Genomic DNA, 26,335 nt, shown 5'->3' with positions numbered 1-26,335 from the left:
CAACTATCAACATTTATTCAGAATTTATTCTGAATCCCATTTGCTTACTTTGATACAAATAATAATTGATCACTTGATTCGTCTTACTGGAATTGCGGATAAAAATAATTCCAAATTACTTGGTTATTCATTAAATATTCATAGTGTGATAAAATTTCAATAAATTTTAAATGCAGGGATTTAAATATTTAACTTCTTTTTTTTTGCTATAATTATTAGATATTATTACTATAAAAGAAAATGCATCAAATAAAATTTTTATAATTAACACTGAAATTTTAATGTCATACACAACATAAATTTCCTATTTTAGGTGATTTTCTATAGTTTTTAGTAGTTTTGAATTTAAAAAAATGAAGTTATTTTTAATTTATCTTTCGGACTTATTTGTTTCGAAGAATGAAGAAATTCTTTTTGTATATTTGTCTTTACGTTGGGTTGATAGAAAATATGAAAATAATTAGCAAATTTTTTTTTCCCTTTTTTATTTACACTTCATATTGATGAAATATTTCGAAGGCTTTCCCTTAAATTTTTTGGGAAAATGCTTAAAAAGTAAATTGATGTGCGAAGTTTTTGAAAAAAATTCTAATTTGTGAAGAAATTTTTGTTGAAATTTAAAAGAAACTTTCTAGAAAACGTGAAAATTAAAAAAAAAACAAATCTAGATAAAAACTTAAAAATTGTAAAAAATAATTCTGAAAAAAAAACAAGAGTTCTCAAAAATAATTTTTTTAAAAAAACAATATAAAAATTAGATTTTATCAGTAATTTTAGCAACAGTTTGGGATATTGATGAATAACTTGGAAAGGTAACAAAAAAAAACTTGGTAAATTGATAAAAAAAAATTTGGAAAATAAATTTGAATATATAAATACTCATATAAACTTCCAATCAATGAGTAGTTTTCTAGGAATTCTTGAGATAAATGATATTATCCTTAAGTATTGCCTTCTTTGTCTACTTCATTATAAATTTAAAAATTTATTTTAATGAAGTGTTGAATAAACTTCAAGTCTAATAATTAAATTAGTTTTGCTCAAATCACTTAAAATAATTCACTCATGGATTTTATTGTTTTTCCATTCAATGCTGCATCTTTTTTCGACCAAAAAAAAAGAGAAAAATCTTTCTATTCCTTTCTCTTGCTCTTCTGGACTAATTTCTTCCTAAAAATAGAGAGAAATACTTAATATATTATGTATGAGTACTCAGAAAGCACATCACCGAAGATAATTATGGCATTTGCGGATATATGAGTCGTATACACATCCTTTAAAGGGAAGTTTAAGACATTAAAAGAGGAGACAGAAAGAATGCTACGGTGAAGAAGCCTTCAGGTAGCGTATATCCGCACCTCATTAATGGGGTCAAGAGAACACCGGTCACTTCTTAACATGACCGGCCGGTAAAAATGACACATCAAAAACGAAGGATAAAGAAAGAAAAACCCATCGCCAAGAAGTAACTTTTCCTAGTTCCGAAGTTATCATTAATATGGACAGTTATTCTTCTTTCTTGTGGGTTGCGGTTTTTTTTTTACTGGTTACATTTTTAGAGAAGTTAGTCATCGGGATGTATTAAGGTAGTTATTATACTGTGCGACCGATAACTTGACGAACGAGTAATATTGCCCGAGTTTGGCGCAACTGTGGGTGAGGGACCGAAAATTAACATTCATTGGGTTTACAAAAATGCTAATAGCATGTTTCTCTTAATTTTAAATGCTATTTGAAAGAGAAGACTTTGAATAAGATAACGATTTTTCCCTAAAATCTAAATCTCTTCAACATTTTACTTATCTAATTGAGTAGATACAGTCACATTCGCTTATAACGACACCTCGGCTATGACGTCAGTAATAAGCGGTCCGGGCTGATTCCATAGAGCAGTGGTTCCAAAACTTTTGTCACCAGCGGCTGCCTTGCTGAATTCATGGTTCATTTTCCGCTCTCCAGAATAATTTAGTTGATATTTCTCAAACCCTTATAAAAGAACTATTTCGTAGCATAAATAGGCACACGAATCAATGTCTCCAGCGAACCGTAACGCACACTTTGAGAAACACTGTCATAGATAATAATATTAATGCTTATAACGTCGATGAAAAGCAACATCTCGGATATAACAACGTTTTTTCTTTGCCACTTTTGTTTCTAATGACGTTTCCCGAGGAATTTCTAAGATCAGTGCTGATCACATCCAGGGAATGTTTGTTCATTTATAATTAACATATAAACGTATAAAAATATACATTGCATGTTTGACGTTCCGACTCTCTCCTATCACGACCACTACACGAAACATTTCTGTATTTTTTATTTTAAAAACAGTGTCCAGTTTTTCTCAGCGAAACTTGCTTTGATTCCCAATTTTCACTATAATCAGGAATGAAGTTTGCATAATTTAAAATTGTGTTATAATGATTATAAATAATCTCAAACATTTGCCAAGTTCATTTTTTTTCCCCCGTGGAATACATTTTAGCAAATTTACTACAGCATTTTTTTCTCGTCGATGGTTATTTATTACCAATATTTGTTAATTTCGTCGACATTTGGCAACATGTTTGGTGAGAATCGGTCCCTTATTAATTTTATCCCAATTTCCCGTATTTTTCTCGATCAAATTGGTCGCCTCGATCATAAACAAATAAAAATTTCGTGCAAAGTATTTGGTTTCCTTTGGGTATATTTTTCGTCAAAAAAGATTTTGAAAACGTTAATTTCGGTTATAACGTCAAAATTTCGAGGAATCCTAGTTATCGTTATAACCGAGTTTGACTGCATCATCGACGTTTCAGAATAATTATGAGCTTAAAAATCTACTATTACTTTTGTGCTTTTGAGTGATCTAATATGCTGTTCGTAGATGATGTGTCTTTGTTTGCGAACTTTATCCGAAAAATTCGTAAGTTTCCTGTGTTTGCCCGAACTCTTTCTAGTTTTTTTAGAACGTTTTTTATTTTTTTCTTGGTTCCTTTCTGCCTTTGCACAATTAGCGCAATCCTCCTGCCGGATATCCGCTGATCGGGGCGGCCTTTTTTTATGCCCGGGTCCGGTCTACCTTGCATCCGGCCCTATGAGCTGTTTTCTAATGACGCCCCGACCCCACCAACAACAGCCTCCATTCGGAAATGTGCGTGGAGCACACGCGACACGCATATGTCGCTTCCGGATGTCTTTTAGATCTTTATTACGCGCATGCTAAGATATAGAGACTTCTAAGCTATCAGTAAGTTTCGTTTGACTGTCATCACCAAGACGAAAAATACGTAAAAAAAGACTCAATAATTTGAAATATAACTGTTCAAAAATTTATATTACAATTCAAATTAATCATGCCAATTTCAACTTAATTTAAAAATACAGTGCAAATTCAGCTCTATAACATGCAAATAGTCCGAATATAAGAAGCTGAAGAAAATAAATTAAAGGAAGAAATAATGTGCCCATAAAAAGTTTAGATAGCCGCCTAATTAGGCGAAAAAAATTGGCTAACGATTTACCAACTAATAACTAATTAAAATATAAGTAGTTAATTTTTGTTTTAAAATTCTTTTGTTTTAATTTATTCTTAACTTTTGATGCATTCAGAATATTGTAATGTAATTAGGTTTCTTTTTTTTTTAGAAATTAATGTAAGAAACAATTCAATTTTTTTGCATAGTTTATTTTAAAAAATTATGCGTTACATTTTTTTTAATCAATAGATTGATATATAGTATTTATATTATCTGTGTTTCCCATTTATTCAATTTAATTGATTATTTCATAATGAAATTGTCGATCGATAACAATGGTTTCTTGTCAGTTTTTTTAACATCGAATTTTAATTATGAATTTTAGCATTGAGTTTTCATGTTGAATTTTAATTTTGAATTTTACCATTTGGTTTTAAGTCTGAGTTTTAACATTTAGTTTTAATTTTTTTTATACATTTGATATTAATTTAGACAATAGAATTTCAGTATTGTTTTTGAAATTTTAATTTTCATGCAATAATTTAATTTTCATCGTATCATTGAGTTTTAATATTGAGTTCGATTTGATAGAAAAATTTAATATTAATTTTATCCCTTAAATTTAAAAATAATTAAGTATAATATAAATGTAATATTCAATTTAATAATTTAATTGAACAACAGTTTAATAATTCGATTTAACAAAAATTTAATAATTTGATTTAACAAAAATTTAATAATTTGATTTAACAACAATTTAATAATAATTTAATACTTGGATTTTAGCATTTAATAGTATTGAATAAGTAATATATTTACTAAATGACAATTTATTTTGTGAAACATTGAAACATAATTTTCTTCTAACGTGATGTTACTCAGATGAGAAATGTAGTCAATGAAAGTTTCAAAGCAATTTGCGCAGTTGGAATCACGTTTAGTTTGGTGACGTTTAGGAGGAGTTGGGAGGGGGGGATAGAATCACGTGTGTTGGAATCTTTAGCCTCGCCATTAATCCTGGGTTGAGATGGCGTCACAGTCTGAGTTTGTCTTCAGCTGTGAATGGCCTCATCTCCTTGAGTCTTTAAGAAACAGCTGAGAGGAAGCAGCCATCAACGCTCGCTCCATTCCCTGTCCCGTCGCATCCTCCATATCTTCCTGGCACACTAAGATAAACGATTCTTTCCAGCGATCATGCTCATCCTCCGCATCCCCCTTGTCCGCCAAGTCCCATCGCCAACATCGCCAAGATCTTCCGTTATTTTTTATTGAATTCGCCCTTTCGTTCTTTCACATAAAAGAGACAAGTAATTCAAATTAATGATCAAAGATATTAGCTGATAACTTCTTTAATATTATCCTCTGAGAGTCATTTTCAAATGCTGATTAAAATTTAACGAATTGAATTCTTGCATCCGTGGGGAAGAAAATTTCCAGTATATTTATTTAATCGGAATTTTTTATATAAAAAATATTACTTTTTTAAAACTTGGCAGTTTAAGAAATGTTTCTCAACTTTTCTAAAAACAAGGACCTGTGAACCAATTTTGAGCCAAACTCAGAACCAATTTGACGGACCATTTGTGTTCCGTATTACGGGACGTTCCTGTATATAATTTTCATTGTTCCGATTTTTCTTATACATTTGGCCCGTTTTTTCAACGATACTTATTTGAATTTATATTTACTAAACTCGTGAATATGCACAGCGTTTTCATAAAATAAATTACATTGTACGGCAAAAATTATAAATATTCATCTCGTATATTTTTCAGGTTTAATGTTTTGTTCGCACTTTGTTTTTTTTGGAATTTAATTACAATTGGTGGTTGTGCCTGCTTCTGACAATATTTCTTGATACAATTGGTGATGTCCAGTATTTTTACGCATTATTATTAGATCCCGGTTTACCGTATTTTTCTCAAAGAAATATGATCGTCAGTATTTTTTTTATTGCTTTTTTTTTTAAATTATTTGAATATTTCTTTCGTGAAATACATTTTTGTTTACTGCGATTTGGAGCAGCCCTCTATTGCCACGTCGTTAAGAAATTTAACTGTAATTATCAAATTGCATTCAAAAATTGCAATTTTCGGGGAAAAAAAGTGATATCCCGTAATAAGGATTGCAAAATTTCCTGCATTCTTCTCGATAATATATTGTAAACCTAATAATGAAGATACAGTATAATTTTATGTGAACGTATATGTATATTACGAATCATATAGGGTCAGGCCCAAAGCCAGAAATTTTGTTCGGGAGAGGGACCAAAGTACAATAGTAGAGGGACCTAGAACAATAGATTCGGCCTTGCAACGAGTGAATAATTACATGGCAATTATATAAGTCTGGCTACGGACCACTTCCGGTCCAAGGGCCACGAGCAAGAAGATAGTAATTTCTTTGTCAATTGCAAATAATATATTTTTTAATAAATCCATGAGTAATTTAATTTTATTACCACTAATATATATCGGGTGTCCGATAAATAATTTACAAATTTAAAAAATTGAAATAATCAGTAAATTTAAATGCGGTATGCTAAAAAATTATTGTCACGAAGTGAAATTTTTTTCCGAAACAGGGAAAAAATAGCTCATATAGTCGATAGCTCATAGTCGATAGAAGGCGGTGCACAAAAACGAATCACTAGAAATATGCAAATAAGGGTCCTATAAAGGAAGTTGAATCTAGTATGGCAGATAACATATATATATAAGCGCTTACTCAAAATAATTTTTCAAATTCGTCAACAATAGATGTAAGGGGACAGTTTTGCCCCCCAAACAGCAGGATATAGGGTAGAGAGTAATGCAGGCAGTGTACTACTTTCGCGTCAGTTTATAATTGCAGAGGATGATATCCAAAGTACAGATGTGTTATGGGTGATAAAGCCGTCAACGATATTTAGGTGGAAAATGTGGAAGTCCTAAAACTTCTTTAAAAAAGCATGTGTAAGCAAAGCACCAGTATCAGATGATATTTATCCTAGGGTCCTTAGGGAATACGCAAATTAACTGCTGGAGCCAGTCGCACAGATTTACAGGAGTAGTGTTGCTGAGGGTATCGTCCCAAGGGATTGGAAGCTTGCTAATGTGGTTCGATATTTAAAAAGGGTGGTAGAGAAACTGTGTCGAATTATCGTGCATTGAGTTTGACGCGCTCCCTTTCGTAAATTTTGGAAGTTATTATCAAAAGGCAATTTTGGTGAAGTGGATAGACGAGAATAACGTTTTGTCGGAAAATCAATATGGGTTCAGGAAGGGAAGTCATACGTAGCCAACCTCCTTAGCTCCTATGATCACGTGACTAAGCCTTTGGGAAATGGCTAAAATGTCGACGTAGTTTATCTTGATTTCTAGAAGGCATTCAATCGAGTCCATCATAGTAAACTTTTACATGAGATTGGGGGTAACTCTTTGAATTGGATAGAATCGTGGTTAAGAGATAGTTCGCAACGGGTTATGGTGAACGAGGAATTTTCTGATTGGACAGGTGTCAAAAGTGGAATCCTTCAAGGAAGTGTCCTTAGCCCCATACTTTTTTCACTTTTTATCGATAAACTCGATGAGGGTATCGATTGGATTGTTAGCAAATTCGAGATGAAATGAACCTAATGGGTATAGTCGAGAATCAAAGCGATAGCGAGTTGCTCCAGAGGAGCTTGGATATGATTGCAGAATGGGCTAATGGATGGAGCATGACCTTTGGTGTTCACAAGGGCATGATCCCTCATTTTGGTTCGAACAACCCACGTTTCTCTTACGAGTTGAATGGTGTCACTATCCCGGATGCAACTAGGGTCACCGATTCGGGAATTCTCAATGATGAGCAGCTTAGGTTTTATGAACATTGTATGTTTTATGAACATACAAGGTTACGATTAAAAGCTCATTTATGAATTTTTCTGCTAATGGTGCTTACATAAGGTTTTCATTGTGATGTTGGCATTGGTGGATGAAACACTGTTTGGGAAGTTGTTTTACTTCAGCCACGAGTCACCGACTAAAGCTTTAAGAACGTTTCGGACACAGAAGAGTGTGAAGAACGGTTCTGTGAAGGAATTCTGTGATATACATTCGTGCAGAACTCGCTATTGACAAAAATTTGAACTACAAATTTTTTTCCTGTACTAAAAATAGTCTTACTTCGTGAGAATAACTTCTTCGCAAACACCGCATTGAAATGCACCAATTCCTTCAATTTTTATGAATTTTTTTAAATATTTACGAATTTATGGGACACCCAAAATTGAAGAAAATAAAAATAAAAGTTTAAACAATGCTTCATCGAAAGTTCCGTGATTCGAAACAGACATATTAAATTTAGATTATTGAATCTAGTGTGGAACAGTGGTTCTCAACCGGCATCCATAAGCCCTTCTTGTAGCACCGAGCTATTGTAAGGGTACCACGGGACAAAATAAAGTGGAGCCATGACAGGTACTTATAGTTAAGAAGGCCATAGAAAGATGAAAAAATAAATTTCGAAATTAGTTTTTCTATTTATGAAGAAATAGAGCTTTTTCAAGTGAAATATTTTCGGGAAAAGCGTGACTACTTTTAGAATCTAACCTATAAAACAAGTCACCTATAAAACAAGGGGGTCTTAATTCACGTGCCTATCCGGGCATATCCCGGGACGGGGGTGAGGATGAGCGGGCTGTGTCTCATGTCCATAAGGGGCCTACCTGCTGAGATGTAGTACTAACTTATGGTTTTCGCGAATAAGAAGTAATATAAGTGGTATGTAAGTTGTTACTTCCAGCTAATACCTACGGGGCTTTTCCAGAACATCCCTTTGCGCTTTGCCTAGGGGGGTCAAGATATGGAGACAGCCCTGAATAGAACCAGGACAAGAAGGAAGTTCTCTGAACGCTAACCGATTTTACTTTCATAATTTGTGTATTCACTAAAAATTTACTGGGAAAAATCGATTCAATACGTAGCAAGGGTCGCACTACTTAATGAGGGTGTAAGACTCCGGGTAAGACAAGGAAGCCACGAGAAAAAAAAATGGTCCAAAGACTAACAGAAATTCCCTGGACAGATCGTAAAGATCTCTTGGGAATACGTGATCATCACGTTATTATTAAAAAAAAATAAAAAAAGCCACGGATTAAACAATAGCTTAGAAACACTGAAATTGAATATTGGGTTCACATAAAAGAGCCAATATAGTAAGTAGCAATTACAAATTTTTGCCTAATACAAAATTTAACAATCTCTAAAAATTCTTGAGCCAAAATATGTATTTGAAATATAAGGTGTTCCATAAATTCATAAACATTTTAAAAATTCAATTTAAAAAAAATTGTTGGATTTGGTATATTTTAAAATGCGGTTTTTCCAAAAAATTATTCTCACAGAGGATTTATTTTTGTCAGAGGAAAAATTGTAGTTTAAATTTTTGTCGATAGAGAGCGCTGCGCGCGCGAAAGCAAATCACTGGGAATATGCAAATCATAGTCATATAAAATGCAGGGTGTAAGATCAACAGCTCTTTTCTGAATTTTCCTGTTGCTAGCACTTACGAAAGGTTTTCATTGTAACGTTGGCATTGATGGATAAAGCACTATTGGTGAAGTTGTGTGTTTCACCTCAGCCACGAAGCCGATCAGCGGCTGAAGCTCTACGAACGTTTCGGATAGGGAAGAGATTAAAGTAAGGTTCCTCCACAGAAACCTCATTTGACCCGCAGCGCGTTCTATACAAACGACAAAAATTCGAGCTGATATTTTTTCCTGTAACCAAAAAAAAAAATCCCGCCTTTGTGAGAATTAACTGTTTTCGAAAAAACTGCATTTTATTATAGCAATTCCTTAAATTTATATGAATTTTCAAACATTTAAAAATTTATGGAACACCCTGTACTTGAAATAGTAAACAAACAATTGGGATATCATGGGTATCTCTCGCCAAGCTCTGATTCGAGAGGTTAAAAAAGAAAATAGTTCTGGAACCTCTTGTGTTGGCTGATATCACGTGCCAGCCCTTCTTCTGCCTCGGATTTCTCATCCATTCACTGTTTTAAAAGCAAAAATAAGAAGTCTCTGTGCCGTTACATAAGATGATGTTCGGGTTAGGAACTAGATGTGAATTGCTTGTGCTCCCGAGTTCAAGTACCGTCGTCGCTGGCAGCTCTAGAAAAGCTCCTATTCCGTCTCAGCAGTCCCCCCCCCCCCCCGGCTGTACCTTGAAGTGCGTGCTTCACATCATGATTTCATAATCAGTATGTGATGGAAGAAACTTCAGAAGTCCAGGAGAATACGTAACTTCTTCACAGTGGTACATTCAGGTAAAAAATATATATTCTAGAAATGCAGGGTTGTACGATATTAACAGCTCATTTCTGAATTTTCCTGTTACTTTCGCTTACATTATGTTTTATCGTGATTTAGAGACATTGGTGGAGGAAACATCATTGTGGAGGTTGTTTTATCTCAACCACGAATCGCCGGCTGAGTCTTACGAACGTTTCGGACCATTGAGGAGATTGAGGAAAGATTCAGGTCTAATTACTCGTGCTGAACCGATTCCCCGCGTCCTCTATTGACGAAAATTAGAACGATTTTTTAAATATCCCCCAACTCCGTGGCTATAACTTTACCGCAAACTGCATTCGAATATACCAATTCTTTCAATTTCATGAATTTCTAAGCAATTTACGAATTTAGACATCCTGTATTTTTATATATTTTCTTAGTCGGAGTCCATTTTTATGCCATCTCTATGAATATACTAAAACTATGAAAGATATTTTGAGACAGGGTTATATGAAAAGATGGCCAATATATATGAAAATACATAATGAGTGGCTAATGTAGTGTGCAGGGTGGTGTTTCCCAAAGTGGGTGACGGAATATATCGGGGTAGGAGGTGCTAATAAGTATACAACACAAGATTCCTCTCAGGAAAGGCGGGTTGCAATAAGATTTTTTGTTATTTTTTCTGAATAGAGTGGGGATGAACACGAAAAATTTTGGAAACTGTTGTCCAAAGCAGGGTTTTTAACCGAGGGTCCTTGGAGAGATTTCAGAAGGTCCATGAACTTTTATAAGAAAACGTTTGACTAATTCATTACGCCGAATATTATTCTGTTAAGCAATGGGTCCGTGGCTTTCATCTCATCGTCACAAAAGATCCATGTAACTCACAAGGTTATGAACCCCTGGTCTAGGTGGTTCTGGGTTTGTTCGGTGTTTGACCAAGGGGGGAGATCCTCGACAAAGTGGAAAATGTTACTAATTCATTAAATTTCATTCAACAGGAGAAATCAAGCAATTATCATCGCAGTTCAAAGTGTATATTGGAACAGATGTTCGAAAACTTCGAATGTTTATTGTTAATTTTTAAAAATTAGAACTACAAAGCAGTTTTTTTTTAAAGAAAGAAATTTTTGTTTAATTTCTGCCTACGAAAACATGCATAAAAATCAAATTTTACAACTTTATTCCGCAGTTTAAAAAAAAGAAAACTCAAGAAATATGTTGTAATTTTTCTGAAGGAAAACCTAATTTTTACAGCTGAGAATTAAAAAAATTAAGTATACATATATCATGCTACCCCCGATTGGTTTTTTTTTTCCAGAGAATGAAAATAAATTGTATAATGTATTTTTTCAATTGATTTTTTTCTCTCTCTACTCAATTAAGATGAGCGGGAAAAGAAGTCGCAGTTTCAAGATAGCGGTTCATCACCGAGATCGCGAAGTTTGGAGCGAGCATGACTTCAGGCTTCTGACATCGGCGGCCGAGGAGGCCGGGCTTTTCCGCAGAATGGTCAGGGCTATTGCCCGAGAATTCCTATCGGACGATCGTGACCGCAAATACTACGCCGACAACTACACCTGCTGCCCGCCGCCATTATTCGTCATAATAATCACCCTGATCGAGGTGAGTCATCATTTTCTCACACACACCCATCACAGTTGGCATTTTCATTTATAACATAATGCACTCTTGAAATCAATAATCGTATTGAAATAGCATATAATACAATTAACATATTCAGCATGGATAATGAATATTTTGCCCGGAAGAGAAAAAAATCCAAACGGGATCTCAGTAGGTTGAATTACTTTAATTAATTTCTTTTTTAAGTGGCCCACGTTACAGTTTCAAATCATTGAAGTGATCCGCAGCATATTTACAGTTCACCGTGGCACAGTTCCAAAGCACCTAAGCTACCCGCGGCACATTTACGGATCACTCCCGTAACCCACGGCGCTGTTCCAAATCACTTAGTTAAGTAACCCGTGACACGTTTTCAGATCACTTAAGTGACCCGCGGCACTTCCCAGATCTCTCAATTGACCAACGGAGCAGTTCCAAATCACTTGAGTGATCCATAACATATTTACAGATCTACACGGTAAAGCTTCAGAGCACTTAAGCGACCCGCAGCACATTTTCAAATTATTGAAGTGGCCCGCACTCCCCCTAAAGGTTAAACACCCTTTTTCTGTATAAACCAAATCTTTTTACATTTCTCACGAAAATCCTGAAAATATGGTCAGGTTGCCAATAACCTGACCATCTCCTAGCATCTTACAGCTCCATGAGCATGGTAGATTTTATTGGCAATTTGGGCAATTTGCCTCTTAATGCAGCAAGTAAATTTTGCGTCTCACTTTTGACACAAAACACAATTTTGTGTCTTCTGTAAATACAAGTGTTTTAGTTAATTAAAAGAATAAGATTTATATTTCTAATACATGGCATAAGTACCAATAATTCTGAGTTAGCTTCATGTAACTGCTATTTGGACTAACTTCAGCTGACTTCAACTGCTTAAAATGAAGCACTTAAATAAAATAATAAGTTCAGAATGTATTTCAATCCCCTTTTTCACACCTGCATTTTGCGGCCTATTATGACTACACCCTCAGCATCTCCCCAAGCCCGGCCTTGGCCTTATGTGTAGCAAAATATTTCTTTCTTTTATGAGAATTGAAACTTAACAAATACCAATCCAAACCAAATTTCTCATTTTTGGTCAATTAGATTTAAACCAAAACTAATAGTTTCAAGCCACTAAACGTAAATATTTTCCAACCTTCACCAGAAGTTGGTGCGTTAACAACTTGGATACCTAGCTGAATCAAGTCATTTCCACAAGATGAAAGACTAGTACTCAACTTCAAAAATTAACATTTTAGTTGGGCTCTTGAATGGTTACAAGATCCCAAGCAATCCCCCGACATAGACATTTTTATGACAACTTTAGTGAAAACTTTCAGAGTTTTTTTGAAAATGCGGAACATTTGGGTATCCGCGAAGAATTATGCTTTCTTTTTTTTTTCAATTTACAGTTGGTTCCGCTTAATCAAATAACGTATAAATGTATACCCCGCTTAAACGGATAAAATCCTCTAGCACAATTAATATTTCTCCCATATGGACACCGTTAAAGTTCCCCCCCCCCCCCCCAAACAAAATGATAATTTCAACTTTTCCCCGCTTAATCGAATATTACGCTTTACACGTCAACCGTTAATACACATCAACAACTATAAAAATAATGTTTTTTATTGAATGAAAGATTTGAAATTCATGTAAAATAGATTTTTAAGGTAAAAACAGTACATTTGAAAGTAGGTACTGGCTTATAAGTATTTAAGTTGTCTTCAATATACGTACATTGAATTGTTTTATTTCTATTCTCTATTAAGTCAATAGAGAGCGCTAACTTTCCTGATAAAAGTAAAAATGTTAGGTGTGATCATTGTAATTACATGTACAGCGAATCCCGCTTATAACGTTTTTCAAGAACCATCAGGGGAAAACGCTTTAAACGGGAAATCTTAATGAGGATTAGTTAGAGTTGGGACCACGAAGGTTAGTCGTACTAAGCGGGAAACCGTTCGCAGTGGGACCGTTATAAGTGGGATCGACTGTAACTTTCATTTCACTTTTGATTATCCGACAAGCTTTATTGATATTGATCCTTCAAGTCGGTTTTCAATATGCAAGCTATAATGACGTTGGCAATTGAATTGTTCCCCGCATAATCGGATATTGTATGCTGGGATCGTTGATATCCGATTAAGCGGGGCCGGCTGTACTTGAACCTTCAGAATCTTGAAGAACACCTAAAACTCCACAAAAGAAGTTTTTTTTTCTCTCTCTCTCGATAATTTTCTTCCAGCACGAGCTCAGTACGAAGCAATTGAATTAAAAGTGACGCAATATTATGTAATTTTTTCCCGTCCTTATTTCTATTGCGAAATTTCTCTCTCTCCTCTCTCTAGAAATTACTTTCGGGAAATAATTTTTTTTTTGCTCCGGGAATAGAAAAATCTTTATATTTATTTATTTATATACCACTTTCAGCCTCTATTTCCCCTTTTTTTTATTATATATATTATTTATTCCCATTTTTTTTCCTCTCTCTTTTTTTGGAAATGTTTTGACCCACGCTTTTTCGTTCCACAAACATAAAAATCCATAGGGAGAGAGAAGAGAAGAAGATCGCTTCACAGAAATTGTTCTTCTCTGATGCGGTTGGCATTCGATTTCTCTGTATAAAGGATAAGAGGGAGGGGGGGGGGAGCTGAAAAAAAAAATATATATATAAAATAAATAAAATGCACTATGTATGTGACTCCTTGCTTTTGAATGGAATAGTCTGGAATAAAAATAAAATTGAGAAGCAAAAATGAAAAAAAAACTAGAAAACGGACGAAATAGCGGGAATGTTTAAATAAAAGAAAGAGGATAGCTCTCTCTCTCTCTCTCTCTCTACCCTGGAGCCGTATACGTCCCGGAAAATAAAAATTTGGGGAAAAACTGGAAAATGAGGGAATTCTCGGGAGAAAGAAATAAACACAATCTCTCCGTCTCATGTTCTATTTTTGTAGGGGGATGTATCAATATCTAAAAAAATTGATATTGGAGCGAAACGCTTTCCTTGATTTGTGAGAAATCGGTGAGGATTGAAGCAATGAATGAGAGCCGCCGTCATTGCCTTTGTCGGGGGGGGGGGGTTAGCCTCTGTCCCGCAGGAAAAATCCGGCCCGCGGAAGCTGTTCCGTTCGGAAAGAATTAATAATCACAATACGATAAATACCTAGACTTAACATATACGGGATACCTCCAAGAAAAGTTGTCGAGGAAAGTAAAGTTGCCAATTGGGAGCCAAAAGAAAAAGTTATCAAAGGCGAATAACGTTTCCAATTGTTTAATTGCAGCTGAAAAGTTGTCAAAGACAAGTAAAGTCGCCAAATGCAGCCAAAAAATTGTCAAAAGCAAGTAAAGTCAATTACAACCAAAATAATCTCAGAGTTAATGAAAACTCATATTTGATGGAAAAATTTTCAGAAAATTTGAAAATTCATATTTAATGAACAATAGTAATTTCAGAATTAATAAAAATTGATAATCAGTGAAAAAATCATTTCAGATTTAATTAAAATTCATATTTAATGATAAAATTATCTCAGAACACACACAAATAATTGAAATATATTTTCAAAATAATATTGTCCCCCGTTAGACTCGGAGCCCTGTTCCCCACTGTGTGGATCTAGATACAGCACTATGATTTGTTGGCCCTCGGGTCATGGAAATGTTTTCTAGGCCGGCAATGTCTGATAGGTTGAAGACTCCTGCGATAGAGATGATATTCATCATACATCAGGGGTGTCCAATATTCTTCGCCACAATAGAGAAGGAAAAAATTCGGGCAGCTTGGCAGAAGAACTATATTTCCAGCCACACTTATCGCTCAATGCATCCTATAGCCGATAAGCTATAGTATCGAAAATTAATAAATTATAAATCAATCGGAAGTTACTTATTCTATATAACTGATATCAGATGGAAATTTTAATTATTTTCTCGTGTTTTAGTCAGTATACCAAAATTCATGAATTGAAGATTCTCTTCCTCCAGCCCTTATATTTCTTCAATAAATCCCCATTAATACAAAAAAAAATGACACTAATTATTTCATAATCAGTCAATACTGTTGATGAATCATATATTGAAATTCTATAGTTTTCTAATTATAGAAAAGTTCTGTGGATTCATAATCAATTTACGTGGTCCAAAACAATAACCTTGAACCTTGAAATTTTACTTGTATATCGATGTTAATTGAATTGTTGAAACCAAAAAAATAACATTACAGGGTGTCCAATAAATTCGTCTATAATTTCATAAGTTAAAAATTCATAAAAATGAAAGAAATTGGTGTAGTTCAATGCAGTTCTCGAAAAAATTAGTCTCACGAACAAGGGTTTCTTTTGTTACAAATTAATTCAAAGTTTTGTCGATAGAAGGCACTGCACGGAAGTAATTCACAGATTTCTGTGGACCTTCATTTTTTCCATTTCTTCTGTGTCCGAAACATTCGTAAAGCTTCAGCCCACGATTCGTAGCTGAGGGTAAAACAACTTCACCAATAGTTCTTTGTCCACAAATGTCAACATCACGACGAAAACCTTGTGTAAGCACCGGCACACACACACACACACACACAGTAGCAGAAAAATTCATGAATGATCCGTTGACCGCACACCCTGCATTTATTTAAGACTCTGATATGCGCATTTAAAGGGCTTTGCTTTTATGCAGTGTCCTTTATGGACAAATATTTGAACTATTTTTTCGTTTCCAGTGCCAAAAATAATCCCTCTCCTTCCGTGAGAATAACTTTTTCGCAAAGCGTGTTCAAATATACCAATTCCTTCAACTTTTATGTGAATTTATTTTCAAAATATTCTCGAATTTAAGATTTATTTTTTGCAAATAATACGTAATATAATATATGTATTAATACTTCTTATCATATTCAGCCATGAAATTGTTTGTCTAAACCAGTGATTCCCAACGTGGGCGGTGGAATGTTCCGTGGGGGGGGGGAGGCATAGGATTCTGTGGGATAGATAGCGGGGGGCACTGGGAGAAAGAAATTTCTGAAGAAAGGGGCGATGGGACAAAAAAGGTTGGGAAATATGGTCTAAACAGTGCTGTCTGAAAGTAAATAGCAATTCGAGGGGGTTAATATCCCCTTTTCCATGTTCATAAACGCATTATTATGAAATCATAAAACTTCGATTCACCCTTATGTAGACTCTAATTCAGCAATCACATATAGGAAATTCTAGATGCCAATACAGATTTTTCTAACCGCCATTGTGACCTGGGACTTTTCAATCCCCTGACCTACAGTAAATTTCATATCATTCGGTAATTTTCTGAAGTTAGTTTCGGTTTTTAAATTTTATATTGGTTCGAGAAACTTTCAACGCAGATTAGAAAGGAGTAAATAAAAAACTAGGTTTCAGTTTCACAATCTAAAAAGCAAATGTAATCTTCGAACGGTACCTGAAAATGAAAACTCTCACTGACAAAAGCCATTCTCACGTCCCCCGTTTTCGTATATATATAGGATAGTTCATACTAACTTTCTATGGGCAATTTTTCCCCCCCGTTTCCGCATAGCTTTGCATGCCATGTCGGTACAGGAAGTTTTTTTTAACTCAAAGAATTGCTGATACAAAACCAGACATAAAGGACTTGTTCAATATGTATGCATGCGAGCATCCGTTCGTTCGTATTACGAGAATACTCAGCGAATGGCGTATGTATGTATCGAGAAATATTAGATGTGTCTGGTAGCATTTACGAAGAGTCCCATTCACTTCGGAACCAATGTCCTGGAATTTTTGAAATTTTCTTGCGTACTACTTTTCTCACATCTTTGGTTTTCCATTGATGTTGACCGGAAAGATGTGTGCGTGTGGTGTGGAATGTAATATATATTTGAGAATCGTTTGAATGTTTAATAATACGAGAGAAAATAACATAACAAAGAGAGAAACGCCCGAATTCTTGAATTTATTGGAAGTATAGGCTGCGATAAAACGCATACAAAAATTGTCAATGGCCATCTAACAATCAAAAGTTAGGAAATAACTTTCGTTGAAAATAATAAATATTCGAAACAATGCTTTTTTACGACATGTTGTTACAATTTCTGATTAAAAAAAAATTCAAATAGTTTATTGATGTTTTTATGTTGCCCGGTAACGGGATTGTCAGGGCTGGATTTGTGTGCGTACAACGAAATTAAAAGAAATTCACTATATTTTTGTTTTGACTGCTGCCTGGCGCGAAATTCTGTCGATTTGTAGATATGCAACATGGAAAATATGTCTTCTATAGCTTTTGCAACTGACATTCACATGAATGGAAACAAGCGAGCTCCCACCCCCCCATCGCACACACATGGTTTTGGTGAGTTACCAGCCAAGATTTCAAGTTGGGCTTCCTTTCAACTAGTATTTCCAGTGAATTTATAGCACGAGAATTCTCAAAAATATATAAGGTTGACTGATCTGTCGGACCTGTTAAGTAGGTAACTAATTTATCAGACATCTACGCGCTAGTTACGTAATTTGCTTCAAATATCTTATTGGCCAGCAAAAGCCTGTTTTTTGCATACAGTAATTTAAAGCTTTCAGAAGTTATTTGAGTTATGTATTTACTATATTTTTTAAGCTTTTCGGGGTAAAGATTTCCGGAAAGACAGGGCACCAACTTTCCAATTTAGTTTTTTAGCACAAAAAAGTTAATTTCTTTATTTTTTTACGCATGCGAACTCTCAAATAAATTACATTTCAAGAAAACATTTTAAAATATTTTGTAACTGAAAGCATGCTTCTCTAAAGTCAACGGTTGTAGAGACAGTCCTATGGACAAACAATTTGAATCACCCTGCATAAATGATGAAAACATGACAACTGATAAATTATAAAGAAAGGATATAATTATAAAATAATAATAATATAACAGCAATAACACATAAAACGGATAAATAAATCGTATAATTTCAAATAACTTAAAAATAAAGTACAGTAAAAAAAATCAGTAAATTATTTTAAAGATTTTTGATAATTAGATTCGCAGATTTGTGTAATTGACCATTTTTGTGATGTATGTATCTGTGAATTTAAAAAAATGAATTTTATATCGGAATAGCTATAATACCCGGCGCTGCCCGGGTTTTCTTCAATTACTGGGAGGATTGAAAAACTGACAAAAACCAGTATAAAAGCATATGCACGTCAGAAACGCGTTGCTAGGAAACCACGGTAACCAAAGTAAACATCCCGAAAATGATTGTTGAGACCCAGGAACCATTGTTGCCCGACAGTTTTTTGCTCATTTCCGGCATTTTCCCAGCTCTGAGAAACTTTTAAAGTATCCTATCGTTCAATCTGGGCCCTGTTTGGTATATATGCGAAATTTAGCGACGATCGATCTAAAATTGTAGATTCGTATAGAGCAGTGTGTCTCGGCCTATCGTTCAAGTCGGGTTCCGTTTGGTATATATGTAAAATTTGCGACGATGGATCTAAAATTGTAGATTTGTGTAGAGAACACACACATACAAAATCAATTATATATATATATATAGATAGATAGATAGATTTTAGGATATGAATATTTCGTGACAGATTTTTTAAGTGTTACTATCTAATATTTGTATATATTTAATGAATAAATTGGGTTCAAGGGTCCTCCAAAATAATGCTTGAAGTCATTAATACTAACCTGGCCTCGGATATTGTATAAACTCATTTTGAACTCAAGTATAAAAAAAAAATAGGAAGTAAATTTTCTCTGTAAAGATAATGATATAAATAGCCATATTATATATATATAATGATCCAACAAAAACGCCTCAATTTTTGCACTAAATATCCACAGAAGAGCAAAAAAACTAGAAATCCCACAAATATATATAAATAAAGAGGAAAGTTTAAAAGAAAAAAAAAAAGTAGCAATATATAAAAGAAGGTGAAATTCCTCTCAGCACTGACCTTGATTCCAAACAAGGCTGAATTGAGATTTTGTTTTAAAAGGGAATGACAACTAAAACGGCGACGATAGAAGGTGGTATGTGTGTGCGGTTTAGTTCGATAGAGTCAGCCAGAGAAAAAAAAAAAAAAGACAAAAAAAAAAACGAGATGAAATCCATAATTATTTCTTAAAATGTCACTAATCAGGATCTTCAATCATTATTTATTTCATTCTTTTTTCTTTTTTTTTACTCATTCTTGTTTCTTTTGAGAATTCCTATCCTTTTTTATATTTCTTTTCTTCAGTTGTGTGGGCTAATAGAGCGGCGGTGATGTTTTACCCCATGGCCGAAAGCCAGGGGTGTGCAGTGGTTAAATGAATATATAGAAGTAAAAAATAAAATAAAATATATATATAAAACACAAAAATACGGTCGGGTTCAAGGGCCGTACAAAGATTTCAAAGCTAAGGTTTTTTAAAAGCTAGACAAGGTGACTTGCGATACCTCTTTTGCTTTGCTTTTAAATCTTTGCTGTTGCTGCCTTGTCTTTTTCATCCTAGCCGGCACAGTCTGCCATGTTATTTTTATTTTTTTTATGCTTTTTAAGCTTAAATCTTCGTTGTTTTCTTATTTCTAACTTGACGATATTGCGTCTGTGAATCTTCCTTGGAACGTCCTTCATCTAGTTTTTCTTTTTTTTTTGACGTTGTTCCCAGCCGTAGAGTCTCTGATTACGTTTAAGACAACAGAAATTTTTGCGTCTTTTTTTTTTTTTTTGCAGGGAATTGGAATCATTCAATGTTCTCTCTCTCTCTCTCTCTCATCTAATCGTTACATTCAAAGAAACACGATGAAACTTTCTAAACGGGATGCCATTAAGAGTCCGTACAGTTTCTTCTCATTTTTTGGAATTTTTTTTTTTTTTATATGAGATTTTGTCTCGGAAATTGAATTGCTTCTGGGTGATGGTGATTCTTGGAAAAACAAAAAGAAAGAAATTGTGTGTGCGTGTGGGAATTTTTCATTTAATCGTGATTTTTTTTTTTCGGGAAAAATCGAAGGGACTAAATTTCCTTGAAGATTATTATTATATCGAATGTTATCTTAATTTTTTTTAAGCTTTAGGCGATTAATTTTGAAAAATATTAAGTTTTTAAATTAAGCATCTGAGATTCGATTTTCACCGTTTTGTTATTTACAGTTCAGATGAATATTTTATTTTTTTTTTCGATTTTGTATTAAATATTTTGTATTCCGTATCAAAAACTTAACTTTTTGAATTTATTATGTGCAGTTTGGGATAAATGAAATAAAATTCAGAGGATGGGATTCATTCTCATAGCTCACGTATCCCTGACTGTAAGTGGATTTGAACGACCCATCTCGGAAGCCTCTGCCAATTACGTTTGGGTTGTGACCCATAGCCAAGTTGGAAAACAAATGATAAATTAAAATATAAAAACTACCAACTTTTCTACAAATGAAACATTTATTTGAATTGTAAATAATAAAACAGCAAAAATCAAATCTCACACAGAATGTACTAAATAAAATTTCAATATTTTTTTTTCAAGTTTCTTCTGTAACTCTCAGCTGTTAGTTTGGATATACGATGAGTGAAAATATATTAAGTCAATGGGAGTTAGATAGAATTTTAGGTTTCAACAGAGAGAGGGCATTGAGACTTTTTTCAGACTTGAATCAACCACCAGGAAATTTCACTAGAAATGTAAATTGTCAAAAGCGAGGTCAACGAATTAGCTCTCCTCATACAGCACAATTGATTCTTTCAAACAATAATTTCCAAGTCCGATATTCCTTTTATTTAAAATTAATTTATAGACTAAAAATTTTCTAATCTTTGTTGTTTTCTTATTTCTAATTTGACGATATTGCGTCTGAGTGAATCTTCCTTGGAATATCCTTCATCTAGTTTTTCTTTCAAGTTCCCAGCCCTAGAGTCTACGTTTGAGACAACAGTAATTTTTGTGTGTTTTTTGGGGGGAAATTGGAATCATTCAATGTTCTCTCTCTTTCTCTCTCTCATCTAATCATTACATTCAAAGAAACACAATAGAACTTTTTAAACGGAATGCCATTATAAGTCCGTACAGTTTCTTTTCATTTTTTGGATTTTTTTTCTTCTCAAAATTCGGGGAAATTTTATCTCGAAATTGAATTGCTTCTGGGGGTGATGGTGATTCTAGGAAAGGAAAAAGAAAAAATTGTGTGTGTATAGGAATTCCATTTAATCGTGATTTTTTCGGGAAAAATATAATAACTGAAGTTTCTTGAAGGTTATTATATTGTACCGAGTATAATCTTAATTTTTTTTTTTAGCTTTGGGCGATCATAATTTTGAATAATATTTTAAAAGAACTATTTTTGAATCCTATTTATATTAATGAAATGGAGCTTGAAAAAATATTAAAATTTTATTTAGCATGTTAGAAAAACGCACTATCATGACATCATAAAATTTCAATTCGTCCTTAGAGACTAATTTCGCAATCTCATAAAGAAGAAAATTCTAGGTGCCAAATTCTATGTGCCAATACAGATTTTCTTGTGACCATAGTGACTAGGAACCTAGGATATATCAGTCCATGGACTATAGTTAATTTCTCATATCACTTGATAATTTTCTACAATTATTTAACATGAGTTGAAAATTTTTTCATAATTAGTTTTGGTTTTTAAATTTTATATTGACTCGAGAAATTTACAATGCAGCAAAGGGTGTAAATAAAAACTAGCCTTCAGTTTCACAGCAAATGCAATCTTCGAACACTACCTCAAAATGAAAATTCTCATCTAATCGTTACATTCAAAGAAACACAATGGAATTTTCTAAAAGGGAGCCCATAAAGAGTCCGTGCAGATTCTTCTCAATTTTTTGGATTCTTATGCGATTTTCTTTCGAAATTGAATTGCTTCTGGGTGATGGGATGCTTGGAAAAAATAAAATAAAAAAATTTTTGCTTGTATGTGTAGGGGAATTTTCGGGAATTTTTTTATATCGTGATTTTTCAAGAAAAATCACAAAACTGAAGTTTCTTGAAGGTTACTATTATATCGAATATTAATTTTTTTACGCTTTAAGCGATTAATTTTGAATAATATTAAAAAAATATATTTTGAATCCTATTTATATTAATGAAATGAAATTTGAAGAAAGCATTTCAATTTTATTCAACATCTGAGCGAGATTTGATTTTTTCACCGTTTTATTACTTACAGTCGGGATGAATATCTTATTGGTATAATTCTTATTTTTTTTATTTTTTTTAAAATGAATATTTTATATTCGGTATCAGAAATTTAAATTTCTTTCATTTATTACGTACATTTGAAATATTTTTTTATAATCATAGGAAAAAATACATAATTTATTAATGTTCAGTATCAGAAACTTGACTTTCATTAATTTATTATGTGCAGCTGGAAAAATTAATGTCATAATTATGGAAAAAAGTGGGACTTTTTTTATAATAATTCGGTGATTAATTTTAAATGAAAAATTTTGATTTTTTTTCCCCCGAAGGGAAATATATTGTTGAAGATTACTTTTGTTATTGCTAAATTTTGAATAAACTATAAAAAAAATAACAAAAGCTAAATTTTGTTATTGATAGCTTGTTGTGATAGCTTTGGACACGTATAGGGTGTTCCGTAAATTCATAAATGATTTAAAAATTTCCTAAAAATGGAAGGAATTGGTGTATTTTAATAATGCGATTGACTAAAAAGTTTTTCTCGTGGGGTTGGGGGGTGTGTTTGATAGAGAAAAGGAAATTTGTTCACACACACACACAATTTTTGTCTGCACGAAAAGCAAAGCACGAAATATTCAAATCAGAGTGCTCTAAAATATAGGGTGTGCGATTAATAGCTCAATTGTGAATTTTCCTCTTACTGGCGCTTACATACGGTTTTCATTGCGATGTTGAAAAAATTTGTGGATTAAGTCCTATTGGTGAAGTTGTTTTACCTCAGCCACGAATCACCGGTTGAAGCTTAACGAATGTTTCGGACACAGCATAGATTGGAAGGTTCAGGTCCAAAATTCTGTGATTTTTGTGATCTAAATATAACTTTTGTGCAGCACTCTCCATCGGCCAAAATTTAAACTAATTTGTTTCTGTAAAGCCCCCCCCCCTCCTTCGCGAAAATCAGTTTTATCGCAAACCACATTCAAATTTCCTAACTCCTTCAATTTTTTATGAACTTTCAAACTGTTCACGAATTTCCTATATTTTTATCACCCTATATTTTCAGTTAGTGTATATCAACTAATAGCTGAGAATTATGGATATTCAGTGAGAATAAATTAATGCTATAGTTGTAAAAAACTGGAAAATTGTATAATAAAATTTATTGATTTTTGATTTAAAAAAAACATTTTAAGACTTAAAAGTATTGCTTAGTACAGAGTACTTGAAACGGGAATATTGTTTTAGAGTACTAATTGCATTGTAAGTGAGGACTTTTGTTAATATAAATTCGACTCGAAATCTCGCACTCCTTGAACAATTTGGGAAAATTTTGTTTCCAGTAAGCAGCCAAATTTGGGCTGAAAAGCAGAAATCCTATTGACATATGTTTAGTTAGTCTATCCAACAGCTGAAAGATAGATACAGAAGCTGCTCTCTTGCCCTCAGCGGCCCAGCCAGACATTGTATGCTTCCATTAAAAGACACCTTGACCTTGGAAACCTCTGGGGTCACTAGTGAAGGAGTGGGGGGGATGAAAGGAGGAAAAGAAAAACTTCTTAAGAAATGCCAAAGAAAAGAGAAATGTGAAAATCAGGAAGAGCAGGTGTTCGCCACGCGCCACACCATCTGTCCTTTGACCCAAACTACTGAATCCAATGGCACCACCGCAGTGATCCATCCAAACTACCAGCCACATGCCACCATTTGGCCTTTGATCGTTTGAAGAACTATGCAAGCCGCTTTTCTGTTAGACTCCAACTGAAAATAAATAAAGTCAATCCCTTTTCCCGCTTAGTACGATTAATTTTCGTAGTCTCAACTATAAGAAATTCTTATTAAGATTTCCCGTTTAAAGCGTTTTCCCGCTCACAACGTTTTTCGATGACGGTTTTTTGAAAAACGTTATAAGTGGGATCAACTGTAATTAATTTAACTGAAATGCTGAATTTTTTAAAAAAGCAAATTGTATAGACGGGCCATATCACACGTTTTTATGGGACTTCAGAATGGTCAAGAAAATTAGTAGAATGAAAGAAATTAAGCCAAATTTTTATAGGTCACAGGTGTGGCCCCCTCAAGGGCAGGGCTGATAGTGCTCTAGCCCCGAGACAATTCTCATCATTTTTTTTCTTTTCACGCTTTAAAATTAATTATAGAAGGACCCATGAAATGTCTGACGGAGGGAGGGGGCACAAAAGAAAAGATCCTAGCCTAGAGCCCTGCTTCAGTATGTGGGGGCCATGGTCACAGGCGATAAAATCATAAATCCACCTTTGCTTAGAGAATGAAGAACTTGGTCAGTGATTGACCAAAAGATTGACTAGAACATGACGAAGAAAGTGTACACGCATAGTATTGACCAAAAGAATGACTTAGATACAGAGAGATGGGTATTTGCAGATGGGGGGAGGGGTAAGTGGTCTATTAGCCTATGGCGGCAGATTCGAGGAATGAGTGATCAAGCAAATTAGACTAGAATGAGAGAAGGGCGACTTCTCTCATTGTGTTGCCCACAGACGAAAAAACCATCAATCCGCCTCTGGATTTGACAAGGACTTCAAGCTCTATTACATGATTACGTCACAGGTTTCCTGCTCTTTAAAATTTGATTAAATCATGTTTCCGAACTCAAATATTTTGCGCCGCCATGCTAATTTGTTTCTAATTATGGACGTGCACGTCTAGTCCGAAGTGTTTGAGGTCTGATTCAACCGGAATCGCACATGGTCAGTAGTGAGCGAGCGATATATATATATAGATATATATATTCAATTATTTGTTCTTCTTAAGAATGGCGACTTTTTCCTTGATCTTCGCGTGGATCGCGTGATCAATACGTGACCGAGCATGAAAGTAACCGATTTGTTGTCGCTACGGTTTGGCGCCTGCCTGTACGTATTTGATGCCAAGTTGTGAGTTGTAGCAAAGGCACCGACTGCGTTTTATTTCTTAAAAGCCGATTAAACCGATATGCGTATCGAATTATCACTACGTCCTCATCTAATAACGAGTATTAAGTCTGTCGAGTCGTTTTTGAATGACGTCATTAACATTCACTTACGCTTTGCTTCGAAGTTCGGTGACTTCCACGTTGACTTGAATACAGTGAAACTTGGCTATAACGACACTCCGGTTATAACGTCAATAACTGGGGGGGTCTGGGCTAATTCCCGAAGAGGATAATGTCAATTAAAATTGCTTATAACGTCGATGAAAAGCAACCACCTCGGATACTAAATTTTTCGTCACTCTCGTTTCCGTTTCAATTATGTTTTCCTAAAAAGTTCCTAAGATTAGAGCCAATCACAAGCAAGGAATGTTCGTCTGTTCGATTTGTATCTGACGTTGAAAGAAAAAAATTATTAAAGGTTTGACTCTCCGACTTGCTCATCTCGACATTACTATAATACAAAACATTCCCCTCTGCCCTTTCCCACTTTTTCTTATTAAAAAAAGTCCCTCAGCGAATCTTGCTTTAATTATTGATCTTTACTAGAAACGGGAATGACAATAATTTCTGTGTAATTTTAAAATTTGTTTCATAATGAGTTTTACAGAAATATTCATCTCACATTATTTGTGAAGTTCATTTTTTCCCCGTTAAATTCATTTTAGCAAACTTTTTGTAGCACTTTAGCACGCCAACGGTTATTTATAAACAATACTTGGCAATTTCGCCAGCATTTAGCTACATGTTTGGCAAAAATGGGGATGATGTCCCGTATTTTTCTCGAACAAATTGGTCACCCTGATCATAAAAAAATAAAACTTCATCCACAGTGTTTAAATGCCTCTGATTGTATTTTTTCGTTAAAGCAGGTATCTGAAACGCCAACCTCGGTTA

The 26,335-nt window shown here is 34.0% G+C and overlaps 1 protein-coding gene across 4 annotated transcripts in view; it reads left to right on the top strand.

Moving 5' to 3' along the window:
• stet (rhomboid serine protease stem cell tumor) overlaps positions 1 to 26,335 on the top strand; it is a 209,190-nt gene that overhangs the window by 168,232 nt on the left and 14,623 nt on the right. For all 4 annotated transcript variants that reach the window (XM_089244740.1, XM_089244738.1, XM_089244739.1 and 1 more), the window contains one exon: positions 11,119 to 11,358. In XM_089244740.1, the coding sequence (XP_089100866.1) occupies positions 11,119 to 11,358 (240 nt within the window). The remainder of the gene's footprint in view (positions 1 to 11,118; positions 11,359 to 26,335) is intronic.

The sequence above is a fragment of the Pholcus phalangioides genome, unplaced genomic scaffold, assembly GCF_987345545.1.
Source record: "Pholcus phalangioides strain wild (caught in Gottingen) unplaced genomic scaffold, Ppha-v1.0 ptg000015l_1, whole genome shotgun sequence".
Lineage (NCBI taxonomy): Eukaryota > Metazoa > Arthropoda > Arachnida > Araneae > Pholcidae > Pholcus > Pholcus phalangioides.
Note: the sequence above shows the minus strand (reverse complement) of the source record. Positions and strands in the feature narration are given on the sequence as shown.